This window comes from Archocentrus centrarchus, chromosome 18 (assembly GCF_007364275.1).
Source record: "Archocentrus centrarchus isolate MPI-CPG fArcCen1 chromosome 18, fArcCen1, whole genome shotgun sequence".
NCBI lineage: Eukaryota > Metazoa > Chordata > Actinopteri > Cichliformes > Cichlidae > Archocentrus > Archocentrus centrarchus.
Window position 1 is genome coordinate 23,132,608 of NC_044363.1, and position 22,290 is coordinate 23,154,897.

At 42.9% G+C, this 22,290-nt stretch overlaps 1 protein-coding gene across 1 annotated transcript; it reads right to left on the reverse strand.

Moving 5' to 3' along the window:
- Positions 1–1,820: 1,820 nt before the first annotated feature.
- On the reverse strand, positions 1,821–21,953 carry arhgef15b (Rho guanine nucleotide exchange factor 15b). The gene is made up of 16 exons (XM_030753776.1): positions 21,620–21,953; positions 16,857–17,350; positions 13,060–14,058; positions 12,922–12,973; positions 12,489–12,544; positions 10,362–10,636; positions 7,952–8,112; positions 7,603–7,755; positions 7,313–7,442; positions 6,103–6,177; positions 5,692–5,784; positions 5,444–5,598; positions 4,762–4,929; positions 3,395–3,480; positions 3,197–3,301; positions 1,821–2,884 (listed from the first exon to the last, which is right to left on the reverse strand). The coding sequence occupies exons 2-16, from the start codon at positions 17,263–17,265 to the stop codon at positions 2,715–2,717; spliced, it is 3,087 nt and encodes a 1,028-aa protein (XP_030609636.1). The 5' UTR covers positions 17,266–17,350; positions 21,620–21,953; the 3' UTR covers positions 1,821–2,714.
- Positions 21,954–22,290: the final 337 nt, after the last annotated feature.

A 22,290-nucleotide genomic window follows, 5' to 3' on the forward strand; every position in this document is an offset into this window, starting at 1 on the left:
TCCTTGGAAGCAAAATATGATGAAATGAGGGCTGGCTCAAGACTTTTGCATAGTACTATACCTTCCTGTGATGCTATATATGCACAAAATGTAGCAGCTGTGTATTGTTCTCCTGTGAGACTCTTTGAGAACCTTGGGTGTAGACGGTAGAGCTTATGGAGGGCCTCAGACAGCTGAAGACTTTAATAAGATTGTCTCAGTCCTGTTAGACAGAGCTAAAGCCCTGAACCAAGGAGATAGGAGGAAACTGAGTCAAGGGCCAAGGAGGAGACAGTGTGCTTTCAGTTATGGCATGGGACCAGCAGCACTATATGGACAAAAGTACTGGGCCTCCTACAAATTACACCAAAAGCACCTGCTTCATGCCATGAAGCTCCCAGCACAGTTTTTATGCTGATGTTAATGCCAGAAGAGGTCTGGAGCTCTGCAGTTATTGAGTCAGCAGAGCACTGGCGACTTTTAAATGCCATGCACCTCAGCACTTCGCGATCCCGCTGTGTAACTTTACATGGTCTACAACCTGGTGGCTGACTTACTGTGGCTCCAAAATGCTTCCACTTTGCATAATACCACTCACAGGTGACTGTGGAATACCTAGGAGGGAAGAAATTTCATAAACTGACTTGTTACAACGGTGGCATCCTGTTACACTACCACACTCAAATTCAGTGAGCTCTGTAGAATGACCCATTCTTTCCCAGGTTTGTAAAGACAGACTGTGTGGCTAGATTGCTTGACTTTATACACCTGAATTCAAAGATTAAGAGGTCTTGCCCAATACCTTTGTCCATGTAGTGTATATGTTTGTAGAAGGAAAAAAAAAACCATCCTGCAGATTCAGACAGTGCAGAAGAGCAGTTTACTCTGGATTACTGAATCAATAAAGGTTTAATGTTGTTAAAGCTGCACACAGCAGTGCTTTCTTTCATCATCTGTAATTATTTCTGTCAGGTATTTCATTGCCTCCAGCTCAACACTCCACCACCCATCATGTCCGCCTGCCTGGCCCCACCAAACCGTCCGGACCCATTCAGATCAGGACCGTACCCCACCAGAGACCTGGGTGGCCCCACGTGGAGAATGCAAACCATTCACCCTCAGGTGCAGCCAAGGTGGGTTGTCCTCCAGCTTACCCAGGAGGAGGACCAGGCCATCACTAACCTGCTGAAACTGCACCACCAAATGGATGATTGCCCCAAAACCAGCCCATTCCTCAGTCATCCCAGCGCTCAGGAGGGGTACAAGCCTGCTCGTGGTGCGCCGAGGGAGGGAAGGGCTTGGTCAGAGGCAGAGCTTGAAGCAGCTGACACTCTCCTGAGTCAATTTAAAATGAAGGACGCTGACTTATTGAAGGCCCCAAATCAAAATAAACCAGCAAAAACTCCTCCTGGTCCTCTGCTGTGCCACAGCACACAAGCACACCAGGAACCTGAACCTCTGCCAGAATTAGGAACTAGTGACCAAAACAGCACCAGCTTAAACTGCACAGGAAAGAATGGAGATGCTTGGTCTGTGGAGGACAGGAGTGCAGTCCTTGAGAAGGACTTTCCATTGAAGATGTCCCCAGAGATCCAGGAAAAAGCGAGTGTCTTTGGAGAATTTTGGAAAGGGAAGGAACAGACGCTCTCAGATTTGGAGGGAGACGCCGTTCACGTGCTCCTGAGTCTCATAGATGTGGATATCATACAGTGATTGTGCTTAACGTTCCTGTTCTCGGTTGTTATGGTTAAGCATTTTGTTTTAGCACAGGTTTCTCTAAAAAAAAGGGAAAAAACACTTTTTTATTGTAGTTTGTAATGTTCAATAACAATGTTCAGCCTGTTACTGAGAAACAAACAGCCAGCTAAAAAGACAAAGGTTTTATTAAAAGATGTCCCAAAGGAGAATCCCATTCTCATAATTTACAACATATTGTACATTTGCAGTGTTTCCACGAGTAAGAGCCCATCTTCTGATGCCCTGCAGGGGGAGCTACAGCACTACTCCATGGTGGCTGCTGACAAGCTAAACAAGCCAGTCAAAAGCATAAAGATCATAAAGTTCGAGCACAATTTTCATGTGTTAAAAGCATAAAAGCCGAACTTCTGTTTTGTGTACTTCTGTTTTTAATTTAAAGGCACTTCCTGATTTTATCTGCACAGGTTTGTTTTCGTGATATCTCAAAGCGTCAACACTGCTGAGTCTTTCAGTTGCGTTTGGGTTTTTCTTTTTTGACTCCTTGTATTCGGACTTCCAGCCACCTGAGTGAGACGCATAGCACGAAAAAACAAGGTATAATTTGTGTAGTGACAGCTAAAAGATACTTCCAGCCAACTCCCGGTTCCTGTCTGAGCAGACTGACATTTATACAACTGTTCGAGTGATGGCGTGAATGATTGGCATGCGAGTTTGGCACAGCAGCCTGTGAGGAGGCGTTGATGTGGAGCTGCACGCTTACATGAAGAGGTGGAGCCTTCTAGTAAAGGAAAAATAATCTGTTGTCAAGCAGGCATGTATACTTCATGCAGAGAGCTGCTGGAATGGGCGCAGACACACACACGCACTCTGCAGGCACGTTCGCTGTTTCGTGGTCACCCTTCTGCTTTTACCTTTCATTTCCTGTTTTCTAGAAACTGGCAGCTCAGGCAAGAGTCCTTGAATATCTTTTGCAAATCTTTGCGTTCTCGTCTCAAAAGTGTCCTTTTAAAAGTTATTTACTGTAAACATCTTCGGCCCTACTGAAGGGTGCGGGTCTTGCTGTTTGCAACAAAGGCCGCTGCCTGCATGACCCTGTAGCGCTCCCGGAGGTTTCGCCGCCTCACGTGTTCGTTGGTGATCTCTATGACGTTCATTACGGGGAACCAGCCCTTCTGACCATCTGACAGGCGGGTTCCTTCATACCAGCCTAGAAGGGGAAGACAAAAAAAAAAGGAGAAATGGGGGGAGGGGGGAGGGGGCAAACAAGGGAAGGGGGAGATTGGAGGTTTTGCTTCGTTCATGCAAAAAAAGTCAAAGCAAATAAACTGCTAAAGTGGAGGGTCAGAGGATGGAGGCAGTTATGAGGGTTGAGGCATATAAACAAGCAGAGTCGAGGGAGGTGGCACAAAGTCATGTCAGTACATGGAAACCTGTGTGCAACACACTGCTAATGCCCAGTTTCAGATTCAGTGGTTTGTTTTCTAAGACAGAATAAACTTGCCCAGCAGGATGTTCTTACCCTCATTGGTTTTCCGGATGATGTTGATGATCTCAGTGGGCTCCAGGTTAAGTTCGTCTGCTTGCTGGGCGATGTACTGCTCCACACACTGCACCTGAGGACAGTCTGACATCCACGCACAATATAACTGTAAGAATGTCTTGATGTTAAGCACGCATTATCGCTGTATGTTCATTTTGTATATGTGCGTGTCCTCACCCCAGTCCTCATAAATCACTTCTGTATCATCTCTGTCTGGGTTGGCGGGGTTGGGGAAAGCTGCCATCCACCTGTGCATGTCTGACCTATTGATGGAAACAGCCACGGCTTAGTGTCATATTAGTGATTCCTGTCATTCCTGATCTAATTTTCACCTGCTTTCAAGGTGTCAGAGGAGAGGAGGTCAAAATTCCAGCAACACTGGAAGTAAACAGAACAACTAGACCAACCTGTTTGAGGATCAACATGATCTGCAGTTTTCTAAATCTACGTTGCATGTTGGCAGTCATGACACAGCCAGAAAAAGGAGAACGTTCTCTGAAAACTTTCTAAAAAATGTTATTTAAGTTAGTTTAAGTTAAATAAATCATTTTTAAGATGACCCAGCGCAGGATAGCAGGGCAGATGGAGTCTGTCTCAGCTAACTTTGGTCAAGAGCTCAGTCAGCTCACCAGTTACCCAAACCAGCGTGTTTTTGGACTGTGGGAGGAAGCTGGAGTACCCAGAGAGAACTCAAACAGTTACAAGGAGAACGAACGCAAACGCCACACAGAAAGGTCCCGGCTGACCCGCAGATTCAAACCAGGCTAACAGAGGAGACAGTGCTAACCACTGCACCGGCTCTGCATAGAGTGATAATCACCAAATTGACATTTTGGCCTGATGGCATTAGAGGAAAACTCACAAGGTAACCAAAACGCACCAACAACATATCCTCAAACTGCTGCAGCTTTAACAGGCTACCTTTTTTTTTTTTTTTTAAATCACTTAAGAGAAATGTTTTGCATCTCTGGCCTCAATAACCACCTGGAAACTATTCTGATTGCTCTCATATAACGCTGTGGGGATATTTTATAACCTGCAAAAATATCTCAAAACATCCTCAGAATGTTTCAGTCACAGCATCGTGTTGCATTAAACATTTTACCAGGAAAAAAACCTGAAATGAGAAACGTCTTCCTTCTTTTTTTAAACATTTAATTAGAGATTTTTTGAAAACATCATGGCAATCTTGTGGGAAGGTTTTTGTTTTTCTTTGTACTTGCAAAGCCTTTATTTTGAGAGCCAGAACAGCTGCCTCCCAGATAACTTTTTCCAGAAGTGGTGAGGCAGGCCGGCAGGAACTGGTGCTTTTTGGATCTAGTAGTTGCTAAAATAATGATTTTTCATTTCCTTCTCAAGTTGGCTTTAAATAGCTCTGATCAACATGCAGTCTAACTACAATTTTTCCTTTTGGGCCAAATTAAATGTTTCTTTTTTGCAAGAGTCACATACACAGAATAAATGACTCGAATTGGACTCTGAGTTGATGATTAGCTTTCCCCTTGCTTTCATTTAACACACGCACATCATCCAGCACTACTCACTGAGAAGGAGCTTTAATGAGCCGCTCCAACATGCGTCCCTGGTGGTTCTCCAGCAGCGTGAGGCTGAAGCAGTGCTCGTAGGGGCCTCCGCTGCTCCCGCTTTCTTCTGCCGGCTGCACTTGCACCAGAGAGCGATGAGCGTGGTCCAGCACCACAAAACGCTCCGCGCTGTTTGAGACAGCATAGACAAAAGCTAATTACAAGAAAAGTATGAGACCTGAAGCAGGTTTAGCAGGAAGCAGGTATATCACATGCAGTGTATCTCACAGTATGTGTGTACTGAAGTGGATTTCTTTTAAAGTCTGTTACCCCTGGAACCACGCCCCCTTACATTTGAGTTTGGAGTTATTTAATGAGTGATGACACACATTTAAAGGGTCAATCATTCTTTTGTGGTCAGTGATTCTTTTTCCTGTACTATGACAGCTTGTCTATAAGAGACTAAGTGCAGTGTAGTTGTTGGCACAGTGGCAGAATGACATCTTAATTAAGCAGCAAAAGGACCATAAGTGGCTCATTTTGCTGATGTGTACAGTGTTTGCAGCTGGGTACATTCTGCAGAAATGTGACGATAATCAAGATCTCAGAATTTAACAGAATGAATCAACAACTCATCAGTGAAAAGTCAACAAATTAGTGTCAGTTTTTTGCTAGCTTGTCTTTTGTTTGTTTCTGGCCTAACCCCTTCTTGGCAGTGATGACGAGCAGGTCGTTGAAAAGGAAGAAGTAGACGGGATTGAACTTTGCCCTCATGTTGAAGAGAGTTCCTCCTCTGGACATTTCCTGGAGCTCTCCCTTCTTCTCCAGAAATCGAGTCTGGGAGATGATCGGGATGGCCTGAAGAGGACATGAAATTTACCTCTCGTGAAAATACAAGAAATCACGTAACAGGAATATAAAATAAACACTGAGTTTGTTTTGTTTTTTTACCTTGAGTTTATCAAACTCCAGTGTTTTAGAGATATGAATCAGCTCCTCCATCTGTTTCATCTTCCCCACCTCTGTGTTACACTCGTCAATGATCTGAAACCAAATTATGAAATCAGTCAGGAGACCCCTTTTCTTTTCACACTTAGAAAAAAATATATCCAAAATACCTCCAAACAGTCCTTGTATAAAACTGGGTGTGTCTCACTGGGAGTATCAGGTTCATTCCTCTGCGTCTTTGAATAAACCTAATCTGCCTTCAGTGGCACCTGTGACTCACTGAGCTGATTCATTAGGAAATCCTTCATTCAGACAATAGCTGACATCAAATTTCCAGAAGCATACGGAGCACTTTGGACTCTCATAATCTGCATTTGAGGGCAGAAAGGCATCTGAAAAATGAGGCATGTTTACCTTGGAAACAGAGGTCAAAGCCTTTGAGGCTGTCTGCTCCTCTTTCGTCCCCTCTTTTGTCCTCTTCAGGATGTTCTGAAACAACAAACAACTTTCTGTTTCTGCAGCACACAAGCAGCAGCAGCAGCAGGATAGATTTTTCCATCAAAATGCAAACACGGTTGTGAAAGGTGAGGCGAGGTGTGTCTGCGTGTTTGCTTATAGGTCAAAGGGCAGTGAAGACTTGAGCGAGGAAGATTAAGCTGGAATGAGGGAATTCCACACCCGAACACCGTGATGAACTCAGACTCTTGCCTTTCAATGACTATCACGAGATCAGCTGTGCACGATGTACTGTGGCATTTTGTTTGGCATGCAAAGGCTGCCAATCATCTATAACCACCAACTACTTACTGAGCTTTTTCCTCTCAGAAGAGCAGAAGCAGAGAAGCGAATAATTAATGGTTCACTCAGTGACCTACACATACACTCACCGGCCACTTGACTGGTTTGGGATTTACTAGTATAGGGTTGGACCCCCTTTTGCCTTCAGAGCTGCCTTAATTCCTCATGGCACATATTCAACAAGGTGCTGGAAACATATCCATCGTGAGACTCTCCCGTTCCACCACATTTCAAAATAGCTCTGTTTAATTGAGATCTGGTGACTGTGGAGCCTGAACTATTGTCTGCTATCATGTTATTTTGAATGTGAGCCCATGCAGACGGCAGCCTCAGTATTCTGCTTCTGTAAGCACATCTGCCTTAAGGTCCAGTGTGTTGTGTCTTCAGAGATGCTCTACTGCATACAGTACCTTAGTTGATACGAGTGGTTATTTGAGTTACTGTTGCCAACAAGGCAACAACAAGGCATTTTCACCCAGAGAGCTGCTCCTCACTGGACGTTCTCTCTTTTTCAGGCCATCCTCTGTTAACCTTAGAGGTGGTTGTGTGGGAAAATCCCAGCAGATCAGCAGTTTCTGAAATGCTCAGCCCAGGCTGTGCAGCACCAGCAACCACGCCACATTCAAAGTCACTTAAATCGCCTTTCTTCCCTATTCTGATGCTCAGTTTGAATTTCAGCAGGTTGTCTTGACTGTGTCTACATGCCTAAATGCATTGAGTTGCTTCCCTGTGATTGGTTGAATAGATATTTGCATTAAAAAGCAATTGAACAAGTGTACCTAATAAAGTGCATGCTGATACACAGAGAGTGCAAACTGCAGCTCACCTCAATGAGCATTTTGATGCGTGTTATTCGCTGGAAGGGCAGCAATAAGAAGGAAACAAAGGGCAGTCGCTGGCAATGATGCGACTCTTGGAGGCGAGTGATGACTGCATTGAACTGAGTGTTGTTCTTCCTGTAAATAAACCAGAAATCTAATGAAAAGGTAACACGTTTGTGCAAGCTGACTTACTGGGACCCGGCCAGCCTGCATTCCTTACAGTCTTTTCTCATCTTTGGTAAGTAAATCCACAGAGTGTGAATATGATTCAAGAGGAATGACTTTGGTGTCTTACATAAGCTCAGAGAAGATTTTCTCCTGGTAGATCTGGTTGCGGACGTAGTCGATGTAGGCAGGGAAGTTGTGCTGGGCGTGATAGTGGATAATGTCACAAATGTCAGCGAAGACCAGGTCCTTAAATATGCGGTCCTCCAAATCTTTCAAGAACCTGTGGAGTCAGATAACAAATTTTCAGAACTTGCAGAAAACTGTGTGCAAGCCCGTTGAACCATAAAGAATGAGTAAGCTTTCCATTCCTGTTTCACTTTCATCTTCAACAAGTAACCTTGTGGCACTTCATAAATCACCTTTCAATTTCCCTTTTTCCTTTATCTCCCTTCATCCTTCGTTTTGCAGCTTCTCACCTCTCGCTGACCTCGCGGATCCTCAGGATGTTGGAGAAGAGGGTCTTCCTGTCTCTGATGATCATTGTCTCTTCCAGCTCCCGACTCTCCATGAAGTGTTCGGTGAGCACACGAAGGGATCGAAGATAAGAGGCCTCTGATGTCAGGACCTCAAACATACTCTGCCAGGAGGAAGGTAAACAATGCTGCACATTAAAGGGACTCGAGGTGATACAAAAAGCAGGATAGCTGCAGTTTTCCTGCTTGTAACACATGCATGATTTTTCACCCTTTCAGGCAGGTTTTTTTTCCCCCTCTGGGAAGAAATATTATTGGTTCATAAAAAAAGAAATCCAATGCAACAGACTGAATTGTGTTTTTTAAGACTTGGAATGTTTTGACCAACAAGTGCTTAAAATCTGCTCCATAAGCTCACCATAACATGAATACAAGCTGTTGTCAGACATTTACATCCACTCATCGTGGGTAATAATGTCATGGTAATTTGGGGTTTTTAATGATTTACTTGAGCTGTTCTTTTTCCAGGGTGGAATGATTGTACAGCATAAATCCTTAATGACTTCAAAAGAAAAAAAAAAAGCAAGAATCAGGTGCATAAGTTTGAATTTATTCTGGATTTTCTCTAATCCACACAGGGTCAACAGCATACATATAGGCTCAAATATTTGAAAACACTCAGTTAAATCTTTCTATCAGTGGTGCTCAAGGTTGTACAGTGTCTTTTGACTTGCAAGGCCAAAGCCTATTAACTTCCTGTCAGTGACTGCAACAGAAAGGATTTATGTGACAGAACTCTGACCGACCAATACTCAGAACAATGGGAAAGTCCAAGGAAGTTAGTGAAGCTCTACAAAGGAGAACTGTAGATTTACACAAGTTGGGAAAGTCTCTTAAAGCTAACTGCAGATTCCAAGATCATCAGTTCAAACAATTATACAAATGTGCAAATTGGAAGAAGACCCAAACAGTCACCCTCAGATGAGAGGAAACTGGTTCAGGAACAACCCGGGAACCACCAAGGCTCAGACCTGCCATGAACTGGAAACTGCTGGAACACCATCACTATGGACTGAGAGCTGACCACATGGACAAGCCAAATGCCTTCTGGGGAAAAGTTTTACAGTCAGATGAGACAAAGACTGAGCTATCTGGCCACATTGACAAGAGGTATGTTTGGAGGAGTAAAGGTGAACACTGTACCAACTGTCAAACATGGTGGTGGTAACATCATGCTGTGAGGCTGTTCTGCTGCCGTTGGCACTGGTGCATTGCACAAAGTGGATGGAATAATGAAGTAGGAGGCCTACCTCTAAATTCTTCAACTTCCCCTCAAACATCAAGTTTCAACAGGTAGATGATTGAAACTTTCTAACAGCACAATGATCCCAAACATGCCTCAAAACTGGTTCTGGAATGGATAAAGAAGGCTAACATTAAGCTTTGGCCTTCTCAAAGCCCTAATCTCGACCCTATTGAAAATTTGTGGATTATGCTTAAAAGTCGGGTCTGTGCCAGGAAACCGACCAGTTTAAACAAACCGTATAAAGGACACAACGTGCCACAGAAGCTTGTCGATGGCTACCTTAACCTTCTGGTCAAGATGCAACTTTCTCAGGGATATTTAATCAAACATTAGTCGGGCCGTATGTATATATTTGAGCCTGTATGTATACTGTTGACCCTGTATGGATTAAAGGAAAAAATTCTAACTTGTGCACCCAGTTCTTGTTTTTTAAAATCATTAAGGATATATGCTGTACAATCATTCCACTCCGGAAAAAGAACAGTTCAAAGAAAGAAGTTCATTAAAAGCTCCAATTTACCACATTGATGTGATATTGATGAAGGTATCGATTTAAATGATTTTTTGTTTTGTAAAGTAATGTCTATTTGAATAAAATTGTGCATGTAAATATAACACATTTTATCTCAAATGTAGCTCAATAAAATCCAACAATGACTGAGTTTATTTATAAAGTCTCAATTCCTTTGATGCACTTTCTCTCTGAGACGGGGTGTGATTCAGGTTCCCGGTAACAATCAAACAGGAACATCGGGCTACATGACAAAAAATAAAAAATGCTTTTGCTGCTGCTAAGAACAAACAAGCACTTCCTGTACTTTAAAGGTTATTTACCTTTAAAACCTCTGTCTGGTACTAAAAGTTTATAACTGTAACTGTAAAAGCTTTTTTGAACTCTGTACAGGGTGAATCAATATAAGACAACAGCAGTGAGTTACACAGTGTGGCTGAATGGACTCTAATTTATGTAAAAGCATTGCATTATTACTTTAAGATGCATTTTAAAACTTGATCCTGCATCTCCAATTTCTCCTTTAGCCTTTATTGATTTCTCTTTATGGAACCTCTCTGCCATACATTAGCCTCTCCTCTCTTTATCTTTCTTACCTCCTGGTACTTGCACTCCGCGGGGCTCAGTTTTTCCAGCACTCCACTGTCCCGCACATTTGGAAGTTCCTGCCACAGAGTGTTCTGACTCGGTGAGGGCACAGGGCTGCCCCTCGGGCCTCCGCTGCCAGTTCCGTTTCCGGTCCCAGCTCCAGAGCGGCGGCCGGGGTGGTCCATGGCATAGTCCGCACTAGTTTTGCTGATGTTACGGCAAACTGTCTGGCGGCGGATCTCCTTTGTGATGACAGAAGCTCGGTACGTCTGGTAGAGAGGTTCTGAGACAGAGAAACAAGTCAAACATGTTCCCAACAGCTCCAGCACGTAACCAGTCACAAACATGAATCACGCTGCTTCCAAGTGGAGAAATTACCTCTATAATCAGTTTGTGGCATTCTCCACGATTTACTGATTTGACTTTTTGGTGATGTTTTAAGGCTTTCCTTTTCTTGTAGCTTGAATCTTACTGGTACTTTAAAGTCATGTTTTAGTTTGAACATAAGGGTTGTTGAGGTCACCCTTTACTGAAGAGTTTCCCAGCAGCGTGACTGCTTTTTGAATAAAATGCACCACAAAGTAAAGCCTCAAAGTTTTTTGGAATTGCATCTGTTTTACTGAAATACATTGGAGTGATAAATGTGAAAAATGACTTTGTTTAATCAGTAATTTGTTTAGAAAATAAGACTGGTAACAGTGGCTATACATACTCTACCAGATTAGGTAGTATGAAATTAGGATACAACATGCCATACCATCTGTATGGAGCAGATGAAAACAGTGATACCATCAGATTCTATCACTGCTACTACGACACAAATCTGTATCCAAAGAAATTGGAGCCTGTACAAAATCTAAATAAAACCAATAAATGAATCAAACACTGAAGCTTGAATTTGATGCCAGCAATATAGTTCAGTAAAAGCTGGGAGACCAGTGGCAACGTTTCCAATTTGTTTGGTTTTTTTGCCTCAGACAGGATTTCAGATGCTCAGCTGTTCATCTGGACTCTTTTTTTCAGTGGATGAAAAACTGCAGGCACTTCAGTTTAGCGCCTGGACTCATTTTCAGCCACCCTTCAGTATGTGGAGAATGTGGTTTGGCATCGTCTCGATGAATTAAGCAAGACTTTACCTGGAACAGGTGTCGTGTGGGTGGCGGCATATGTTGCTCCAAAACCTGCATTTATTGTTCAGTATTGATGGTGCCTTCACAAACGTGACGCACACCGTGAATTCCGGCTGTGCACGAAAACAGTCAAGCAGTGACACAATCAAGAACAACCGGACTTTCCAATATTTCCAGTGTTTCTGATTTTAACTTTACTGTCTGCAACTATCACACAAAACTATGTCAAAAAAACTTAGTTTTTTTTTTTTTTTAAACGTTTTTTTGATGCATAAATAAACACCACGCTATTTTGCTTCCAGTCCAGCAACTCATCCAGCAAACCTCATGGCTATGATGGGGGAAAAACCCCATTTAGAGCAGCCACACACACCCGGAGGTGCAACCTGACCAATCAAGCAAGGGAAGTGATGGTGGTGACGTTTCTGACTTTAGCCTGTGGCGATAACACTGTGTGGATTGTGATCAGTTGGCAGTGTCTTGTACATCTAGTGTAGTTTTAATCAGAAGTTTAATCACTTAAGATTGTGATGAAAGTCTCTGTGCATCATGTATCTATTTGCATTGTTACTAAACCACAATAATACAAAGAACCTAGTTTAACCTCTTCAATTAAAAATTAATAGAAAATAAAGATAAAAGAAATATGTTAGGGGGTATTGTATGTTAATCTAGAAGTTTTGAAATTTTAAAAAACAAAGTAAAAAATGAAAATTTTGGACTTTGGCCTGATTTTCACACAGATTGTCATAAATGTGCAAGTGGCCTGTATCAGGTGCACTACATTCAATATCCCCAAATTCTTTGCAGTTTTTACCTTGAGACACTTTACTGTAAACTTGTTCGAGTTTTAGTCTTGAATATGTTGCATTTGTATGTTGAAAAGATTTGCAAAGTATTCTTTTTATGTACACTATACACAGCATCTCAGCCTTTTTGGAACCAAGGTTATAGTTGATAGATGTGGGTCTGTTATGGTTCGTTTGTTACTAGTGTCAGCCTTACCATCCAGCAGACGGGACTCCCAACTGAGCCCAAACCCCCTCCTGAGAGAATTGCTCCTGACAGGGGACATCAAACAGGAGAAAAGGGTCAAAAAATTCAGAATGGCCGTTAACGATCTGTCAATACTCTCAAAAATATATAGGCTTGCTCAGAGAATAATGCAGGCGAAATTCTTTATTTTTCTTATTGTCAACAAATACCATATAAAGACCAATGTTGTTAGTCCATCAATAAATGCTGTCTGCCTCACTTTTTCATTTTTGATTTGTGTTTTTAAGCAAGTTTTACTCAAACAGGAGGGAGAAGTGCCTCTTTTAGGAAACATTTTCCCGAAGATGCTTCATATATTTGTGTGTCACTTTGCTGACAATTAAAAAGAAAATATTGCCATGCATATCTATTTAAAAATGGAAGGGTAAAAACGGTGACTCACTTTTCTTCTCCTATGTCTTCTTTCTCATCCTCATTCTCTCCATTCTCCTCTCCTATTAAATGAAGACACGGCTGCTTTCAGTTAAACAGACAATACACATGCGGATCATTCACAGCTCATCTCAGGCAGAGACAATACCTTTTTTCAGTGTGAGGAATTGCACCGACGCACTGCTGTGCCTCCTGTGTTTGGCCTTTGGTGGTGGTGGTGCGGGTCTGTGAGGTGGGGTGAGTTGTGGGGGTGGAGTGTTAGCCCGTTGGGGACTCAGCCTGGTGCCAGTGGAGCCGCTGGGGGACGAGGGCTGCAAGAAACGACCCTCATCCATTGCGGGCAGGACCAGGGGAACGCCGCCCCAGGCCAGTGGCGTGAGGCTGCGACTGTCCTTGCTAAAAGGTTTCCTCTCCGGGATAGGAGGCGGACCGTCTTCTGGGCTCGATATAGGTTCTGCGCCATTCAGAAATTCGGATGTGGGATCTGACAGGCTGCTGGTCTGTCTGGTCCGACAGGCCGGTTTGCGCACTCTGATCACAGGAATATCCTGCTCCTTACACTCGACTCTTTTTTCAGGAGTGAGGCAAATTATTGGAAGCGTGGCCTCATAAATATTCTCGTCCTCATTTTGGACAGTTCCTTGGTGGATTTGTGGTGATTGAGTACGTTTTGGGGGAATGGGGGGAGACTCAGAGAGAGTGACAGCAAGCGAGGTGAGAACAGCATGAGGACCCGGGTCCGAACGCCTCCTTTGGCCGTCCGCAATCACAGCATTCAACGTCTCGTGGAACTTTGCTTTTTCTTGTTTCGGTACCTCAACTTCCTCAATCGCAAAAGTCTCCTCTGTGTCCCCTGCGTCGCCGTCCACTTCATCTCCACACTCTGCTTCACCAACTTCCCACTCCACCTCATCCTCCGCCCTCTGCTCCACCCCATCAGAGTCATCGTCCTCTCCACCTCCATCCTCCTGCCCAACATCTTCCACGTTCACAGCAACCCATATTAGTTTCATGCCAGGCCGCTGGAGGTGGCAGATGCAGCTGCAGCTCGGGGCGCAGCAGGGACTGGCAGGGCTGTCTTGACTGTGCTCCACCTCCACTTCATCTCGTCCAGTGAGCTCAGCTTCCACCTCCTTTCCATCAGGCTCTGGATAAAAGAAAAAAAAAAGAAACACACATGAGCTGTTTGTTGTTGAAATGTTTAAAAAAGGGGAAGAAAGTAAAATCACTATGAACTTCTCTAATATTTTGAGTTTCTTCCCTATTTTGCTATAAAAAAAACCACTGAATTAATGGGTGTGAGTGGCTGTTTGCTGTCCACTTCATGTATCTTCAGAAAGAAAGACACACTTTCATTAAGAGCTTTGTGTCCCCATCTGCGTTTCTCATAAATGCTCCACATGGCATGTGGAGACTGTCGAGTCAGCAGTTCATCACCGTGCAAATACAGCAGGCATCTTCAAATATTCCAGGAAACTTTGGAGGCTGGCAGGGGAAAAAGCAATACTGACAAAAGGAAATGGAGGAGATGGAGGAAAGAGAGCGGTGAACTGGAGAGATGGTTAGCAAGTAAGCATCTAAAAAAAATGCTAGGAAATAAAGGAGAGGAAAACCTTTTGTAAACAGCATCTTCCAGTTAAGCCATTAAGGACACTGATAAACTTGCTGGTGATGTTAGTGGTGGCACTGTGGGACTCCTTTCAGTCACTGAGAGTGAGGGGAGTTGATATTTGTCAGTTTTGAGTGGACTTTCCCAACAACTGTCACATGTACTGACACAGATACCGATTCAGCTTAATGCACTGCGCCATGAAGTTGAGAAAAGTTTCACTTGGGACCCAGCAGTCATCGCTCTAATTCGCCGAATGTCATTGACTTCCTGTGATTTCCGATCACCACGTCGCTTCTAGTCACTTCCGGAGTGGTGCCCTTTTACTGTTATTACAGCAAACATGGATCTTTAAGGTAGTAATGTTTTACTGAAAGGCAATTCTTGTTATATTCTAATGACCAATCAATAGTTACATTAAATTACATTTTCAGAAAGAATTTGCCTTTTTTTTTTCTTCATTTCTGCAATAACAAATCTAATCTCCCTGAAAAAAAAGATAAACCATTTAAATAGAGCTTGTAGCCCTCTTGGGGGAAAAAAAAAGATGTTCTTTTAAAAATTTCTGATATTTTCTGTTTAAATGACTGATTTATTTATACTTTACACTTGCAGGCGCAGTGGTTTTCAAACTGTGGGGGAGCTGTGGTGGTGCACGGACAACGAGCGGAAAAAAATAAGAAATAAATGTGGAATGCAACTAAGCTGAATAAACAAAGATGCATTTGTTGATGTTATCGCACCACTCTCACCCGCTCCACTCCACAGGATCGCTGAGGCTCACTCCCCTTAGCCTCAGGCTCATTCAACCACGTTACCATAAAGAATACGTCAGGATATCAGTCCAACTTTTTACTCTTCTTTAACTTAACCTCATTTTTATTTTTTATGATCTTTGTTTGTTTTTAATCACAGTTGCATATGTGAATGTTTTGCACTCTCACAGTATAAGGCCCTCACTATGAGTCTGAGACACTTTTAATTATGTTGTTTGTTTATTGTAGACTGTTCTATTTTTATTCGTGATCCTGCTGCTGTAACATGATAATTTATCTTGTGGGATCAATAAAGTATCTATCTATCTACCTTTATTTAACTAAAATCAAATGAAGTCCCTGTGTTTTATTATTAATATTGATAATAAAAAATAAAATTTGTGGTATTTGGGGCATGAACTTTTTCTTTCTTTCTTCAAAAGTGGGGGCATGCCAGAAAACGTTTGACACCCCCTTTTCTAACAGGAATATTTCCTTTTACAGCTGACAGCATGCACTGGCTGTATTCACTCTGAAACTGAAGTCATGCTAAAATCCTCTCTGTTTGGACAAGGAAGCAAAACAAGGGAAGTGATAGTATGTGCACGTGGGAATGGAAAATTCAAACCTCACATCAGTACCAGCGCAACTTCATTTCTTTGGGTTTCTCTTCAGTTGATTCTCACCTGATGCAGCAGAGAAAGCGTGAGCCGCAGATTCAAACTGAAAGCAATACTTTAACCATTTTAAAGAGACGCCACTAGGTGTGTATTCTACTTTCCAAACTGCAAATGAACACAGCACACCTAACTTGTTCTCAGGAGTGTGCTCGCGCCGCGCGCGTGCGCACACACACACACACGCACGCACGCACGCACAAAATCAGCTGACTGATCTCTTTTACGGTTACTGGAACAGACCATCCAAGCACAACCACACCTAAGTGTCTGAGAGCTCGCTGAATACGCTGCACATTTAACTTTCACACCAAACAACACAGACACGTGCTAATATGCCACACACACTTTTTGCATCAAATATCAAAAGTCTAATGATTTATGAGCTACACTCCTGTTAAACTGGCCCTAATTACGCTTACTCTGCAGGCTGTGTGTGAGGCTACGAGTGAACACAAAGACTAAAACTCACCTGCATGACAATTTATGGCGTCATTTGATCTTTGCCCGACTGCATAAAAGTTGCAACAGAATATTGCAATTGGAGGTAGAAGTTTAAACATGTTCCATTTTCAAGAAATTGTGTGACACGTGTGGTGGGTGGGTGGGTGGGGGGGGGGGGGGGGGGGGCAGGAGCCTATGCCAGCTGTCAAGCTGTTGAGAGGCGGGGTACACACTGGACAAGTCACATTAATCTTTTAACTACACATTAACCAGTTAACCTAACCCCACTAACTGCATGTCTTTGGGCTGTGGGACGTAAGCTGGAGTACCTGGAGAGAACCCACTCAGACACGGGGAGAACATGCAACTAAATTCAATGCAATTAAAATAAAAGAATAAAATCAAGACCAAGGCATTTGTACCATTCTGTATAAAGGCATAGGTTTTAGACCCACTGTACCTGATCGGCCTCCTTCCACACTGCTGCCGTCTCCCTCCTCTCCTCCCACAAGGGGCTTCTGTTTCCTCAGGAGGCGGCTCTTCTTTACTGGTAGTGGCGGCGCCTGCCCTGCCTCTTTCTGAAGATGAAGATTCACTCGGGGTTTGGGCTTTGTCGTAGGCGCCCTCTTTGGCCGTTTACCTGGCTTGATTTCTGCAGTACCATTGGCGGCTGGTTCCGCCTTTTCATTGGACTCCTGTTTGCTGAACTTGTTCACAATCCTCTTGACCTTCCCTCCAGAGCGTCTAATGTTGCTGCCCCTCTCTCCCAGAGGAGGGGAGCCGGGTTGTGGTTTTGGAGGGATCTCCGGTTTTGGCTTGGCCTCAGGTTTGATGGGTAAAGTGGACATCGGCGGTTCTTGGACGGACATGGTGGCAGGACGGGGGGGGGGGCTCTCTTATGGTATGCTTCCAATCAGGCTTTGGTGAATGTTAACATGACCTTGTCAGTGTCGCCTGATGAGTAAAAAGAAAGGAAAATGTCAAGCAGCTGTAGCTAAAATAAATGTTTACAACAAGGATATCAGTATTATGATTACGACTGATTACGACTTTGAGCTCTTAGGTAGAAAACCCCCTCTGAACTCTGCACTGTAAGGAGCACACTCGTTTCTAGTTTCTAGTAGTTAGCTGCACCTAAAGAAATAGCCTGTATTTTACAAAGTTCATTCACTGTTTTAATGCCCTCAGAACAGCAAGAGCTACTATTACTATTCTTGCTATAAATACTAGAAATTCCATGTAGGCAATGCTCCTGATTCCTAAATGCGTTTCTTCTTTTGTGTACTGTACATGTGTCACACGCTGGCATCTACAATATCATCATGTGATCATGTTACACCAGTTCAGTCTGATTAATAATTAGCCAGTGATTCAATAATATTTATAAATAACCACTTCACCCTCTTCACTGTAATAACTTTACACACAGCTGTGTGCAGAGAATGACTGGCACATCCCTCGACAGTTCAGTGCCCACCCAAGGAGAGTGTGAAATAAAACTCTTTATTTTTTCACCACAAATTTCATCATCACTTGTGTATTACTCAACTTAAAACACACAAAAAAATGTTAATTAGGGATTCAATGACTACGTTACAGTTCTGTAAGCACTGCTCTCGCACACACTGACGTCACACCTGCAGTAAATCTGCACTGATCTGATCCTTTACAAGAGAAACTCTCAGACGTTTCCAGACTCAGAGCACTCCAGTCATTCAAATGAACCGATCAAACCAAAGCTTTAAAAAAAAAAAAAGTGTCTATAAAAAGAAATATGATGACAGCAAAGTGATAGTCTTTCCATTCTGGCTGACCAAATGTCCACGCTGCAGATTTCTCTCACCATATGTTTTTTTTTTTTGTTTTTTTTTTTAAATGTGTGTGTGTGTGTGTGTGTGTGTGTGTGTGTGTGTGTGTGTGTGTGTGTGTGTGTGTGTGAGTGCGACAGCTGATGCAATAGCAAACCAAACCAGGCTTAGTCATGTACTGAGTCATGCAGAAAAGAGAGCAGAGATTAAGAAAACTGTTATTTCTGCACTGCTTTGTGCGTCGCTTTGCTGAATAAATTGAGCACGGAACTGCAAGCATTCAGATTTGCTGGGCAGCTGTAACCTTATCATCACTACACTTTTGATTAACTGATTAATGTTTCGAGCATTCAAAAATAATGTCAAGTCCATGTCAGCTGGTGGTGCTGTCAGCTGGTCCAGACTGAAATATCTAATTAAAGAGACTGAATCTTGTCTTATCTTTTTTTTTTTTTTTAAATCTCTCTCTCACAAGTACTCAAATTTTATGGAAGAGCAGCCCTAATCTTCAGAGTGCTCCTTTTTGAGGTATTCCTGTGATAATCTGCAGCTTTGTGACAGCTTAGAGGCTGATTATTTTAAGTATGACTCATGGTTATTATAATTTTGTACACTCATCAGCCACTTTGTTAGCTACACCTGTTCAATTGCTCGTTAATGCAAATAGCCAATCACATGGCAGCAGCTCAGTGCATTTAGGCATGTAGACATGGTCACAATGACCTGCTGAAGTCCAAACTGAGCATCAGAATGGGGAAGAAAGGTGATGTGCGTGGTTGTTGGTCTGGGTATTTCAGAAACTGCTGATCTACTTTTTCCACACAACCATCTCTGGGGTTTACAGAGGCTGGTCTGAAAAAGAGAAAATATCCAGTGAGCTGCAGTTCTCTGGGTGAAAATACCTTGGTGATGTCAGAGGTCAGAGGAGAATGGCCAAACTGCTTTGAGCTGATAGGAAGGCAGCAGGGACTCAAATAACAATTACAACCAAGGTATGCAGAAGTGCATCTCTGAGTGCAACCTTGAAGCAGGCTCACCAAAATTGGACAACAGAAGATTGGAAAATGTTCCCTGGTCTGATGAGTCTCAATTTCTGCTGTGACATTCAGATGGTAGGGTCAGAATTTGATGTAAACAACACGAGGGCATGGCTACATCCTGCCTTTCATGAACAGTTCAGGCTGGTGGTGGTGGTGTGAGGGAGTGGGGGATATGTCTTTGGCACACTTTGGGCCCTTTAGTACCAACTGGGCATCATTAAAAACCTCACAGCCTGCCTGCTGACCATGTCCATCTCTTAATGACCACAGTGTACGCATCTTCTGATGGCTGCTTCCAGCAGGATAAAGCACCATGTCACAAAGCTCAGATCAGTCTTGAACAGGACAGTGAGTTCTCTGCACTCAAATGGCCTCCACAGTCAGCAGATCTCAGTCCAATAGAGCACCTCTGGGATGTGATGAAACAAGAAATTCTCATCCTGGATGTGCAGCTGGCAAATCTGCAGAAACTGTCTGATGCCATCATGTCAATATGCATGAAAATCTCAGAGCAATGTTTCCAGCACCTTGTTGACTCTGTGCCATGAAGAATTAAGACAGCTTTGAATGCAAAATGGGGGTCCAATTTGGTACTACCAAGGTGTACCTAATAAAGTGGCCGGTGAATGAATTTTCAAATCAGTTTTTCGTTTCAGTTTGGTTCAGTCTCAGTTAGTTTCTAGAGAGGATTTGCTTGTCTCAGTTTAGTTTTTATGGTTTAAAATGTTCAGTTTTCATGAGTTTCACTGTTAGCTTTAATATTTTTATTATTATAATATGCATGGTATTTGTCGAGCGCAAGATTTTTATTGTAATACCTGTTTTAAGAACAGATTATAACCTTGGTGTCACTAAATTTAAAAGCTGTTGTGCCAGAGCCAAACCACATTTTAAAGATATTCAGCATCCTAGTGGTGCCTCATGCTTGACAGCTAAGCAGACAAAAGTCAATGAATTGTTACTTAAAGGGTGCATCAGCTAGTCAGACAGGTTTGTGAGGCACGTAAACCATGCACAGCTTTAAAGAGACAGACAGGTGGAGAGTTTCACATTTCAATCGCAGAGCACCCAGCGCTCCTTTCCTTATTTGTCCTCTTTCACCTTATTCAGTTGAGTTTTTTAGTAGTTTGCAGCTCTTGGATATATTTTGAGGCGTGATTCAGGATAAGAAACTCTGAGCCATCAGGGAACAGCAGCACAGCTGCAGCAGCGTGCACGCGCGCGTGTGGGTGTAAAAGCAGGTCTTTCTGCATCTCGGCCTGGGCCCTCTGGTTATTATCACTCCACACAAGAGTCACGTATAACATTGGAACAGGAGGGTGTGTTTGCTCACAAAGGACTTGTGTAGGCATGAAAATAAATGTATCCGATTAAATGACACTTTAAGATCAGATTCCAGACATCGCTTTCTTTCAAGCAGCCACCAGCAGATTTCACCTCTTTGTGTCCCTTTGCTCTGTTGACCTGTTTAGTTCAATAGCTGCATGGTCCGGTCTGCTGGACCCGACACATGCTCAGGCTGGGTCAGTGGGTCAGTCATTCATTTCACTGAGTGTATTTATCCTGAAACTCCAATACATATCAGATATGTGTCATCCACTAAATCAATCCAGCTTGAGAACAATCCTTAAGTGCTTAGAGATGATGTCCATTAACACTATGTTCTGTGTGTGTGTGTGTGTGTGTGTGCGTGTGACTATATTATGCCATCTGCTCCAGAGCCTAATGGGTTGAGTGTGTCTATAAATTGGGTATGGGGGCTTTAAGAGAGCTTCTCTGGCTGAGCAGCATCAACCAGTGTAATACATGTGGTGTGGATGGAAGCTCCACGCTGGCCAGGAAGAGGAGACAGGAAAAGGTGTGCCAGAAGGGAAAACATACACACACAAACAGGGTGGGGGTCCATGGATAAGGAAAGATACAGAGTTGGTGATATGAGGAGTGCACACATCCGTCGTATTAATAGGATGTATAAAAATACCCACAATAAGAGCTGCCAGATGTGGTTGATTCAACAAAAAAGCGTGATTTTACTGTGAAAAACAACGCAATTATCTTCTTTAGTAAATACAAAATAATCACTACTTGCAGACTTATCAGTCTCTAATATTTTCTAAAATCAGTTAACTGAGTATAAAAATCTGAAAAAAAAAAAACACTGAACACTGAGTGGTTATTTTCAACCGGGTTTAAATTTTTAAACTGGGTTTAAAATAACCACTGTTGAGTTTAACAGTGTCACTTTATCCCAGTTTCACAAGCTATTCCCACAGTAGGAACAGGTGCTCGCGGAATCCACCAAAGTGCGCCTGTTAAAGTGCCAAATATAAACTAAATCTCCATTAAGAACTATAATTACACAGACAGAAACTCACCAGAGTTAATGAATCCATGTCCGTATGTTTTTCCTCAGTCATTCGGCTCTAGTGCCCGCAATCCAACATACTCTGCTCGGGTTTGGTGGGTAAACAGAAAGCTTTGGAGTAAAACTGCTCCGCAGCTCAGCTACATCAGTGTACTTTAAACTGAGCTCGCGTCCAGGAAGAAGTAAATAGGCAGTCAGGCAGGCTGCGGAGAACAAATATCCAGTAAAAACAAAACCGGTTCAGTTCATTGTTGACAGGCTTTCTGAGAGAGCACCCATCACCCCTCTGTTGTTGTCTCGCCTTTGTTACCAGCGGCATATGAGAAGTGAGGACGGGAGGAAGGAGAGCAGCTGCCCCCCTGAGACTGTCGCCGCACAGCCACCCGCAAAATACGGCTGCAGCTTCCGGTACTGGATTCAAAAATAAAACCAGGGTTTAAAATGTACGGGGAAAATGGCCAGAAAATCAGCGTCTCCTGCTCAGCTGTGTGACACATGATGTGGCCAGTAGTGACTTCACCTAGGATATATATATATATATATATATATTCGTGACATTGCCAGCACAAGGGTTGCGTTTATCCTTTAATAATAACAATTTCACACAAAATACCATTACCATAAGTTATAAATCAATATGTTTTACTCTTGTACTAGTTGTTGTCTGACAAACTCTTATTG